Raw genomic sequence first — 12,725 nt, forward strand, 5'->3', positions numbered from 1 at the left:
ACTGTTTTCTTGACTAGTTTAGATAAAGATAGCCTATACCAGGAATCAGCAACCTCCGGCACTCCAGCTGCTCTAAAACTACAACTCCCACCATGCTCACTTTCTTGGCTATTCTTGTAACTCCCATGGAAGTGGAAGGAGGATTCTGGGAGTTGTAGTTGCAGAACAGCTGGAGTGCCGGAGGTTGCTGATCCCTGGCCTATACCTTGACAAGGTGAGGAAATCATTACTACGGCCTCCTCGTAACTCGCCTGCCTCCTCCGGCTTTCCGTGCGCCAGAGTGAAATCTACGGTATCTCAGAAGTGTCGTAGATTTCCATCATTATTAAAGCTACTTTATGGCATAGATAATGATAAATCAGCCCGGGTCCATGGCCCCGCCCTCACTATGCCCACTTTTAATAGACTTGACAAGGACGGCATAAAATACCAATTCGACTACAGAAGTCACAATAATATTCAAAAGTTGGATTTACTTTACTGTAAATTTACAAAGGTCCGTGCGCCAGAATAGTAAATTCGTCTAATATTTTGACTGTGATTCATACTCTTAGGCCCCTTGCAGACGAGCGAGTATTCCTCGCAGTTGCAATGCGTGATGCGAACGCATTGCGCCCGTATGGAATCCGGACTGATTAATTTGTTTCACGCAACGTTGGCCCCATAGAAGTGAATGGAGCTGTGTGAAAACTTGCATCCGCAAGCAAGTGCGGATGTGATGCATTTTTCACGGATGGTTGCTAAGAGATGTTGTTTGTATACCTTCAGTTTTTTATCACACGCGTTAAAAACGCATTAAATCGCATTGCACCCGTGTGATAAAACCGGAACACAATCGCAAACAAAACTGAATGACAGATTTTTACTGAACACATTCGCAACGCATCTGGACCTAATCCGCACACACTCGCCTGCAAGGGGCCTTAGACAGTGTAAAATGCACCTTTGTTAGTAAATCGACCCCATTGTCTTCACTACGTTCCTAAGAGGGTACACGGTTTTACAACAATAGTCTTAACCAGATATGAATGCAGGCAGTAGGATGGTGGAGAAGGACGTCTAGCATTGTGGGCACAGAAGTAGTCATTGGCAGAATAATAATCTACGGAGATAAATTGCGGACTCGGTACAAAGTTAATTAGTTCAGACGATTCACATAGCCTAGGTGCAACTCAGTCCCATAGAAGTGAATGGGGCTGAGCGCGATACCAAGCAATGTATGGCGCTGTGCTTGGTGAGCTGGGAGAAGTATAGCGGCTGTGTTTCACTTGAATGGGGCTGAGCTGCTTCTAGGCCACGTGAAACATGAACGTGTTCTCACTCAGCCTAGGAAAAGCAGAGAGAAGGCCACTGCGCTTACAGGAGCACCGCTGCCTTCTCAATCAGCTGATCAGCCGGGGTCCCGGGTGTCAGACCCCTACCAGATACTGATACTAGGTCACCAGTAAACAAAACAAAAAACTTTGAAAATCCCTTTAAGCAAAAATGGCTTATTAGTCTAAATGATACAAGGAACCTGCCAAATGATACATTTCCTCCAGTGATTCCCAACTGGGCAGAGTCAAAGGGTGTTGACTCTGACAAGGCAGCAGTGCTAACCACAGACTGACCACGTAGGGAGCAGTGCTAACCACAGACTGACCACGTAGGGAGCAGTGCTAACCACAGACTGACCACGTAGGGAGCAGTGCTAACCACAGACTGACCACGTAGGGAGCAGTGCAAACCACAGACTGACCACGTAGGGAGCAGTGCAAACCACAGACTGACCACGTAGGGAGCAGTGCTAACCACAGACTGACCACGTAGGGAGCAGTGCAAACCACAGACTGACCACGTATGGAGCAGTGCAAACCACAGACTGACCACGTAGGGAGCAGTGCTAACCACAGACTGACCACGTGGGGAGCAGTGCTAACCACAGACTGACCACGTAGGGAGCAGTGCAAACAGACTGACCACGTAGGGAGCAGTGCAAACCACAGACTGACCACGTAGGGAGCAGTGCAAACCACAGACTGACCACGTAGGGAGCAGTGCAAACCACAGACTGACGACCACGTAGGGAGCAGTGCAAACCACAGACTGACCACGTAGGGAGCAGTGCAAACCAAAGACTGACCACGTAGGGAGCAGTGCAAACCACAGACTGACGACCACGTAGGGAGCAGTGCAAACCACAGACTGACCACGTAGGGAGCAGTGCAAACCAAAGACTGACCACGTATGGAGCAGTACAAACCACAGACTGACCACGTAGGGAGCAGTGCAAACCACAGACTGACCACGTAGGGAGCAGTGCAAACCACAGACTGACCACGTAGGGAGCAGTGCTAACCACAGACTGACCACGTAGGGAGCAGTGCTAACCACAGACTGACCACGTAGGGAGCAGTGCTAACCACAGACTGACCACGTGGGGAGCAGTGCTAACCACAGACTGACCACGTAGGGAGCAGTGCTAACCACAGACTGACCACGTAGGGAGCAGTGCTAACCACAGACTGACCACGTAGGGAGTGTTTTTCTACAGTGCAGTAAGCAGTATTAACACGGGTCGGAAATCTCCGGCACTCCAGCTGTTGCAAAACTACAACTCCCAGCATGCTTCATTGATTTCTAAGTCTGCATGCCATGATTTGTAGTTTCACAACAGCTGGAGTCCCGAAGGTTGCTGATCCCTGCAGTATCATATCCACAGTCATAATTTATTGCTGCAGGAATTTACAGGTCTTCCTTGCTCATCGGGTACATTTATCAAGGGTCCAAAATGTGTATTTTGGCAGATTTATTAGAAACCAGAATATGATTTTAGATATTTTAGGGCAATCTGCATAGTCTTAGACACTTTTTTTTTAACACTTCTCAATGACACAAATATTAAAGTGCACGTCTTCAACAGACGGTCAGGCACACTCGTTTGGTTGCAGATTATTTACTGCTTTGGACGCCTGGCAAAATTGGTCTTTCCTAGAAGTCCTTACTTTCCAGCACTACTTTGTGCAGCAGCTTTAGCTGCGGGTTTGGTCTCTGGGGGCCTTTTTACCATCTAAGGCTGTGAACGATTCTTACACGACATGTTAAAATTAGAATAAATGATTGGCAATATGTCCTCTTCTCTGGGAGTGGTTTTACCTGTTCTGAGTGTCTCTGCATTTTTAATTTGTGCATCTTATATCGTCCATGCTTAAACACAATTGTTTACAAGTATTTTTTCATCGATATCTCCCCCTTCTTCTACTGTTAATCTTCTCCAGATGTAGTGATACATCTCTTCACTTCCTTGCTCGTAATCCTTCCTTTTCCTTATCGTATTGTTTTAGTTAACCTTTCTTTCTTTCTTCGTCTTCAGTCTCCATCCTTCTCCTTGGGGCAGTCGTTGTGAGCTTCTAACTAGATGTTTCTTGATATGAACGAAAACCCTTTTTTTCTTCCATCCAGAGTGTAATGCTGCCATCCATAAAAAATGCATTGACAAGATCATAGGCAGGTGTACGGGCACAGCCACCAACAGCCGGGACACCATGGTGAGCGATCTTCACTACAGTTCATTGTTATCACACCGACATTTGTAGGGCTAGTTTCACACCTGCAGCAGCTATTCCAGCATGCTTTTCTGGCAGAGAATCCTCCGAATACGGCACTGCCAGATGCAATCAGAATATCCTCCGGCTTCATTAACTATAATGGGCTCCGGCAGAGATCCGACTGCAATCCGGAAAAAATGTTTAGCACTGGTCGGACAGAAACCGCTGCGATTTGTGTCCAACCAATTCCCGTCATTCTCTGCCAGAACTGACGGCCGGATCACACTGCCGCAGATGTGAAAGTAGCCTAACTTGGCAGGATGCCAAAAGGGATGTATAGGTTTACGTTGTCTGTTGGGTATTTTTTTTTTTTTTACCTTTTAGCATTGTTTGAGGACAGTTTCCCGATTTCCGTTCCCATCTGGGGTTTTTTAAGAATTCTGGTACGCGGCCACTTCTGTAAATTACACTCACTTCTAAATGAGCATTGGCCGTGCCAGTAGTCATTTAATTTCTTGGCCTCCCTAAAACTATTTCATTAAGGAATCAATACCCAGGATGATTCTTCCAGATGTCTAAGCAATGATGCAGTCTTATCAGGGGCAGTTCTGGAGCGTACTTGTGACTACATGATTATATACCACTGCATGTATATATGTGTGAAAGTAATAAGAGAAGTTAATTTTCAACTCACCAGTTAAAACTTTATCACTTCTTTATGAAGTGTTAAAGGCAGGAAGCCTCAGGCCCAGATGCCCTCGCGTTCTCATCAGTGGCTCATTTTCTACACGGCTTTCATATTGACATTACATTTTGATTACATCCCATTTCAAGAGCTCATTAACCTCTGCCCATATGCCCTCTTGGGTGATGTCATGAAGTGGGATTTTCCGCAGGTGCTCTCTTCTATTAACCATAGTGATAAGCTTCTGCAGAGGTCCACGTGTCACTGAAGGACCCACACGATCAGCAGATCCTCTTTTAGAAAGGGATAACCCCTTTAAGTAGCCGTTTTAGGCTTCTGGCTAGGTGGCCATTCCAGAACTTTGGGCCATATACACAGTGTGTCGGGGTGAACTACACATATAGAAATCAGTGTATGTAATGTGTCTTTATGAGCTACAAACATCATCCCCTCCTGGACCACTGTTCCTCAAGCTCCACTCTCAGGGCCAACATTTCTCACCATTTTTAATACAATCATTGATAAAAACAAAAGCACAGTAACTTAAAGGGAACCTGTCACCGGGATTTTGTGTATAGAGCTGAGGACATGGGTTGCTAGATGGCCGCTAGCACATCCGCAATACCCAGTCCCCATAGCTCTGTGTGCTTTTATTGTGTAAGAAAAACGATTTGATACATATGCAAATTAACCTGAGATGAGTCCTGTACATGAGATGAGTCAGGGACAGGACTCATCTCAGGTTAATTTGCATATGTATCAAATCGTTTTTCTTACACAATAAAAGCACACAGAGCTATGGGGACTGGATATTGCGGATGTGCTAGAGCCATCTAGCAACCCATGTCCTCAGCTCTATACACAAAATCCCGGTGACAGGTTCCCTTTAACCACTTTTTCTTAGAAGTCATTTTCTTTAAGGCCTCATGCCTGTACTGTGCTTTTATAACACAAATCTGGGCCTGCTACGGGCTCCTACAGCACCTCTGATTTTATATGAAGGCAAATGTTTGTTTGTTTTTTTAAATAGAAAGGCACTGTATCGCGACACACAAACTGTCTACAACTGCATAGTACTGACCCAAAGTGACTTACTGTGCGGTTATCAGGGCCCTTACTTCTTCAATGGCAATATAAAATCAAGCAAAAATAAGTCTGATCGATGCTCAAAACAAAATCGCTAACTGCTCTGTAGAATGGATCTTTTATTGAAGACCAATGTTTCAGCCTCACACTGGGGTCTTTATCAAGTATATCTGACATAGCAAAGTATATAGTATTCAAAGGAAACACCTGTCAGATGCAGTACTACCTATACAATCAGTGCAAATTACCAGTCGGGAGTCATCTGGGCGTTGCCGATATCAGGAAGGCAGTTGGGTACCTAAGCATGCTTCATTGCTGTGCTAAATCCTCTCCAACTACCTGCTGTGCGCATGGTGCCACGGCTCGTTCACTACACAGATGGGGCTGAAAAGACCTGACACGTTCCCTTCAAAATTGCAGGAACAAATGGATCAGGCTTATCAGTACAGGGCATGGCAATTAATAATGCTGACCAGACAGGGCCCAGTTTCTTACAGTACCTAGATGGCCATACACATGGGACAACTGTCAGCTATCTCTCCTGGTCATCTACATACACACCCTAGGCCAAATGAGATAGAAGAGAAAGCCGCTGCCAGACACCTCTGGTGGACAACTTATCTCCCGAGAACAAAAGGATTGGAAGGCCCACATACACATCAGCACACTTTCACATCAGCGCTGTTTATTTCTGTTCTTCTGCTCCTATATTGGAGAAAAAGAACAAAAATAATGCATGTGCCCGATTCGGCACATAACTGACAGGAACGGGGCCTAACAGATCCCATTGGCTTTAATAGGATCCGCCAGGTTTCCTTTGGCAGAACTTTTCGCTCCACTATGATGAACTCTGTGGTTGAGGCTCCGACACAGAGTTGAATGTAGCCTTCGATGGTTGGCCGGCCAATCACTGCAAAATTGACAGGTTCAGCTGATTAGACATTATTATGTTAAGCATTTTTACAGTCTTCTTTCTTCACATGTATTTTAGAATTAACGTTCTCTTTTTTTAGTTTCAAAGGGAAAGGTTTAACATCGACATGCCTCACCGGTTCAAAGTTTACAATTATAAGAGCCCTACTTTCTGCGATCACTGCGGCAGCATGCTGTGGGGATTGGTCAAGCAAGGGTTAAAATGTGATGGTGAGTATGGCGTCTTCTATTTAGTTTCCTTCTGTCTGTGGGACAGGAGTGTCGGCTCTAGTTCCTCTAATGTTTTACCTCAGATTCCTTCTGCTGATGTGAGAGATTCAGTAAGGGCAGAACGGCACCGGATACGTCTCCGAGCCGCACATTTGAACAAAAACTACTCTTAGAATAGTTTTCCTTCCTTATGCAATGGTCCTGAAATTGTAGACTGCTCTTGAGTTGTCATTAGAGTATTTGGCAGTTTTAATAAATGGTCAAAAAGCATCCAGGGCTTAATAAAATTATGCTTTCCTCAGACTAAAGAAGAAATCTTTAGGTTGTAGCATTTGGTGCATTCATTCCTTTTACTTTTTTTGTGCTATGAAGCAAGGTTTAGGAGGTGGCCTGGGAGGTCCTTCATTCTGCGCCTGTCTGCTATAGACTGTGCCTTATGCCCCCATTTTGAATGCTGATTGTGCCGAGGCAAGAGGTGATGCGCTTGTCCCTTTCTTCTCCATCTGGCCCAGACAATCATGAAGGTTTCTTCAAGCTACCTGTCATGTCCCTACCTTAAACACGGTTTGCCAGGTTCTTCCTTATACAGTCCTTGCCGACCTGTTTCTCTCTCCCTTGTCTTCACACACAGAGCCATCCTTGGCCTGTACTCGCCACCTCACATTTCAGTGCCATCTCCTTTGGCTATGCAAATTGTGATTGTTTCAGCCATAGGTGGTATTCACATTTTCAGCATCCTAGCAAGCCTGCTAAAATTGAGATCTGACAACACCGCTGCCCAGTGATATAATAGTGATATTTTTGTACTGTTTTAACAAAGTTTCATTGTATACCATCTTCTGACTAAAGGCCTGAAAGCTTGTGGACCTTCAATATGCAACTTCTAAGGCATGTTGTGGGCATAACTAGTACCCACTAAAAGAACCAATTGAAGGGGGTGTCCAAATTGGGCAAAAAAGATGTGATAAAATGAAAAAAGTAGTGTTGCTATCCATTTTATTCCCTTGTTGTTCCAGCACTGCCACTCCGATCCTTCCCGACATTGTTTTTAGCGGTGACATGCCTGTATACCCATGTGACCACTGCAGCCAATCACTGGCCTCAGCAGACTTGTGCAAAATAGCACTGAGGCCATTGACTGGCTGCAGCCTTATGTAGTTGCATTACCACTGCAGCTAAGTAAACAGAGACCAGTGGGGGGCGAGAGCAACTCTTCTGGAATAGTAGGGGAATAAGTGGGTCAGTGGTGCTTCTTTTTTCCTGAGGGTTGGTCATTAATATTAATCGCTGCACAACCCCTTTAACACTCATAATAGTGCGATGGTGTGGGCTCATGAGCTGGGTCTGCACCACCGCTTTAGGGTGCCAGATGTATTATGGCTTTTGAAATTTGGAGGTCAAAAGAAAATTGCTGAGCCTAAAGTACCAAACTAGGCTACATCCTTAAAGTGGGCCGAAATTGTGAAGAAAAGTGCCCAAGGATACAATATAGCTTGAAATACAGTCGCTAGTTCTATTACGTTTTAACCCATTAAATGGGTTGTCAGAGTTGAATAAAAACTCGGCAACCCCTTTAAATGTAATAACGTAACAAAAGGATCTGTACCTTTTCTCCCTTGCTGCTTCCAGACATGCGATTCAGTTCTCCCTTCTGCTGTTTGTTTTCCTGGCTGCAGAGGTTATGTTCCGTCAGTCAATGGCCTCAGGAGTGGTATTCTATATACTTCTGAAACCAGTGATTGGCTGCTCAGTGACCTCTCTACAAGGAACATCACCAACTGCAGCCAGGAATATGACATCAGTGTCTAGGAGGACTGGAACACAACTTGTCAAAGCAATTGGGGAGAAAAGGGGCGAGTATAGATGCTGCCCAAGGCTTTCATTTAACTTTGGCAACCTCTTTGAGGGGTTACAGCATAAGACACCCGGTGACTGTATTTCAAGTAAGATTGTATCCTTGGATATTTTCTTTACCGTAATAATTTCTGCTTCAAAATCCCTGCATATTCATAGATAGATATGAGTTATATTCTGGCTGCCTGCAGGTGTCGCTAGAGGGGAATGCAGGTGTACAGCAGTGTGCAGTAAGCTCCCTCTAGTGGTGACATGTGGGCAGCCAGAACATTCTTTATCTTTAAAATCTGAATATTCAAGAGTTTTTCCTCATGTTCCGATACATATGGTAAATTAAATGGTGCTGTTTAAAAAAAAATACATATATAGCTCTGTGAACAGAAAAGTGAAAAATGTATTAGAAGGTGGGGAAAAAACAAAATGAAAATTGGATGGGTGCTAAAGGTGTTAATCAGTACATAATATAGACCCTAAAATGGTAAGGAAGACATTTTACTTTAAGCAGAGTTTAAAAAGCTATTCTCCCCCGGTTCAGTTCCTATTAAGCCCCAAATCTTATGTGGGGTTTCTTACACTAAAGAGGCAAACCGCAAGAACCCCGTAAATTTCTCCATTATGGTACCCTACATGGGTGTTTATGTAAAAAATAAAAACACTTTATTGTTCCAAGGCCTTTTAGGTTTTCCTCTACTAGTTTTCAGAAAACTAGTCCTAGTGGGTTTTGCATGTTTTTCCTTCTCCAGTACGCTACAAGCGTTCAGTTACATGATCCCCTGTACTTGTATGTGCATGTCAGATATGGAAATGATGGAGAATAAATTAATGATATATTGTACGCTTTCTTATATTCTCTAGAGTGCGGTATGAACTCTCATCACAAGTGTCAAAATAAAGTGGCTAATCTGTGTGGCATCAACCAGAAACTCCTAGCAGAAGCTTTGACCCAAGTCAGCATAGTAAGAAATGGTTTCTTGTGTATAGAGGGAAGCACGGGGGTGCATGGTGTATTTATAGGGATTTGTCCCATCAGGGCACCCCTCAGTGAGCTAAAATGTTTGACAGATGTCTTGGGAGCCAAACCAGCTCATTGCTACGGTGGTTGTATGATGAGAGAACCCCTTTAATTGTAGGTGGGTTGATTGCTATTATTTTATTAGATTGGAAATAACCTCTTGGCCTTCCATCGATCCGTAAAATGAAGGGGCTAAAGTGTTTATTCAGCACTGCAGCCCTGTTAGTCTTTTGGCCCAGGCCACCTGATGTACAGGGGCTGCACAGCCCCATGCAGAGGGGCTGGGAGCACAGTCATTCTCGAGGGTTGGTGGAGAGAGAGAGAATACCCTTCAGAGTGTGCCAGGACAGTTTTTTTCATAAATATACCCTCTACAAATATAATTTCATTTTTTAGAAATCCAACAGGAAATCCGATTCTGGCTTGGACAACATTGCCATATACCAGGGTGTAGTTCCAAAAACTCCAGCTGCTGCAGGAATGGATGCAACAGGCAAGTACAGTCTTTGATAGGGAACAAAAGCTCTTCCGATTTTTTTCCTCCATGTTTTTGCTTAATTTAAGTGTGATTTCCATTTTTTTGATCAGCAGACAACCAGTATGACAGACTCTGGGAGGGAATGAGTCCTCAGCCGAATGTCAGGGTCTCCAGCCTCAGAAACCGCATCAACGTGAATAAATTCCATTTCCACAAGGTTCTTGGGAAAGGCAGCTTTGGGAAGGTATCAGTTTTTGGTATTTTTATTTTTTGTAGCGTTTCACTCTTCTGCGATATGCACCATTGATTTTCCTGTTTCGGCGCGTTTAGGTATTGTTAGCCGAGCTCAAAGGCACAAACGAGTACTTCGCAGTAAAGGCCCTGAAGAAGGACGTCGTTCTGATTGATGATGACGTGGAGTGTACCATGGTGGAGAAACGAGTGCTCGCTTTGGCCTGGGAAAATCCCTTTCTCACACACATTTACTGCAGCTTCCAGAGCAAGGTAGTGACTGGAATCCAGGGATCGAACTAAGGGGGGAATTTATGAAGGTTTTGAGGTTGCAAGAAATTTTGTTGAGGTTGCACCAAATTTAGGAAATGGTGCACAGTTATCTGGCACAAGTGCAATGAGTTGCACACTAGAGTTGTTGCGATACCAAAATTTTGATTCGGTTTCGATACTATAAAAAAGTATTGCGATACACGATACCACGCAGAAAAAATAAAACACCTAAGGGGTTAACTGACGCTGATCACCGCTCCCTGTCAGAGGCAGGGTGCCGGCTATGTGATTTTGCTGCCGGCACCTGCCTCCTGTATTAAAAGTTAAAGACTACCTTTCATGAGCATGCTACATAGAGCGGCGCCCAGGGATCTCCCTGCACCTATTATTCCTGGGCGCCGCTCTGTTCGCCTGTTGTGCCCCCGTTACTGTCTCCTGCTCCGTATGCTAATTACTACTATCTGAGCGATGGGCAGGAGACATCAGCTTCTCTTCTGGGCGTTCCTTCTCCCTGCTGTGACGTTCTGCGCTGCGATTGGACAGGGAGAAGGAACGCCCAGAGGAGAAGCTGATGTCTCCTCCCCATCGCTCCGATAGTAGTAATTAGCATACGGAGCAGGAGACAGTATTGGGGGCCACATCGGGCGAACGGAGCGGCGCCCAGGAATAATAGTAAGTGCAGCGACATCCCTGGGTGCCGCTCTATGTAGCCTGGTAACTTAACAAAGTCCGGACCCATTTAAAATCCTCCTCTCATTGGTGGAGCAGTGCGCCCACCCCTCTCTCCTCATTGGCGGCAGAGGCAGCAGCACAGGGGCGAGGGAGACACTGTTTCCTTCTCCCCTGTGCTGCTGAGGGAACATGAGCGCGGTCTCAGCAGCGTGCTCATGTGCTGTGATACTAGACTGCGCAGCAATTTGAAAATTGGGTATCAAACAATCCTTTTTAAAAAGTCTCACATCATAAATGAGACTTAAAGGTGTTCTAATCTGAAGTCCTGACCTACTTTACACTCCACTTCTAAAAGTGGCAAGGCTCGCCAAATGTTGAAAAACTATGCACCAAATGTCGCATGCAGGCATCACTTTGACTTTTTTATGCCACAAAACTGGCGTGGCAGATTTAATAAATGACCCCCAAAGGTCTTATAGGCATGTCTATGGAAACTACTCTGGAAATCCACATATATTTGCACGTGATATTTGTTCTTGAGGATACAACTATAGCTTGAACTTTGATTGTATGCTCTTGATTGGATTATTACCATATTTTTCAGACTATAAGGATATAGAGGAGGAAAATAAGAAGACTTCATATCAGACCCTATTCCTCCTTAGACTTCATATCAGACCAACCCCCAAAGCTCCATTAAAAAAAAAAAAAAAAAACACTCCTGCTCCGGACGACTGTGCCATGGTCTTCTGCCGGACTAGCGCTGCACTGTGACTCGATGCCACACAGCATCATGTCATAGTGCGTGCATTAAGGACACATGTGGTGCGGTGCCCGGAAGAAGACCAGGGAGCGGTAAATGCAGTCAGCAGAGCGCTACAGTCACGACTTCCTGCATACTGATGACCGCTTTCATAGTGAAAGCTCTCATTAGTATTCACACTATAAGACGCACTACCATTTCGCCCCGCCTTTGGACAAAAAGTGCGTTTTATAATCCGAAAAATACAGTATTTGCACCTGATACTTGCTCTTGAGGATACAACTTTTGCTTGAACTTTGACTGTATGCTCGTTTGGATTTTTACCTTTGGTATTATTTGCGGGTTGCTTAGTTATATTTTGGGGGAATTTTGCATGTGAATATTATATTGTGTCTCTGATTTTATGTGTTTCTTTTGTTTTTTTCATTTTAAAAAGGAACATCTTTTCTTTGTCATGGAGTTTCTGAATGGAGGCGATCTGATGTTTCACATACAAGACAAGGGTCGATTTGATCTTTTCAGGTCTACGTAAGTGCTTCCAAATGTTACAGACACAAGAGAAAGTGGCGGAAAGTTTGCAGTTCAGATTAAATCGTTCACAACGTATGTTAATTGAAAAGGACAGAATTTCCATTCAGGGAATGAATAAACTGCTTATGCCTACAAAGCAGTAATAAGTGGTTGCACACAATATATCAGTACTGGTCTGTAGTACAGTATACTTCTTCCTCGGCGGTGCGTGCTCACTCCTGTGTGACTGGCATTGATACTTTCCATCAGCCATCAGCACATCTGCCCTCAGAATTTCAGGGATGATAGCAGCCCACTCCTTGAAGGCGTTGGCTGATAGGAGTTGTTTAGGTTTAAAATGTCTCCATCTTTAGTTGCAAAATTACATAAAGACTGATAAATCATACTTTTGACTACTGAACACTAATGGTGTTATGTTAGTATGTGTAAAGGCGCACAATATCTCATTATTGCTCGGTAGTCTAATACCA

General features: G+C 44.4%; 1 protein-coding gene across 3 annotated transcripts in view; it reads left to right on the forward strand.

Moving 5' to 3' along the window:
• PRKCD (protein kinase C delta) overlaps positions 1-12,725 on the forward strand; it is an 81,228-nt gene that overhangs the window by 62,833 nt on the left and 5,670 nt on the right. For 2 of the 3 annotated variants that reach the window (XM_044300852.1, XM_044300854.1), the window contains 7 exons: positions 3,442-3,527; positions 6,312-6,441; positions 9,151-9,251; positions 9,704-9,800; positions 9,896-10,029; positions 10,116-10,289; positions 12,161-12,252. In XM_044300852.1, coding sequence (XP_044156787.1) covers positions 3,442-3,527; positions 6,312-6,441; positions 9,151-9,251; positions 9,704-9,800; positions 9,896-10,029; positions 10,116-10,289; positions 12,161-12,252 — 814 coding nt within the window. The remainder of the gene's footprint in view (positions 1-3,441; positions 3,528-6,311; positions 6,442-9,150; positions 9,252-9,703; positions 9,801-9,895; positions 10,030-10,115; positions 10,290-12,160; positions 12,253-12,725) is intronic. The other variant, XM_044300853.1, reaches the window with a different exon arrangement.

This window comes from Bufo gargarizans, chromosome 7 (assembly GCF_014858855.1).
Source record: "Bufo gargarizans isolate SCDJY-AF-19 chromosome 7, ASM1485885v1, whole genome shotgun sequence".
Classification (NCBI taxonomy): Eukaryota; Metazoa; Chordata; class Amphibia; order Anura; family Bufonidae; genus Bufo; species Bufo gargarizans.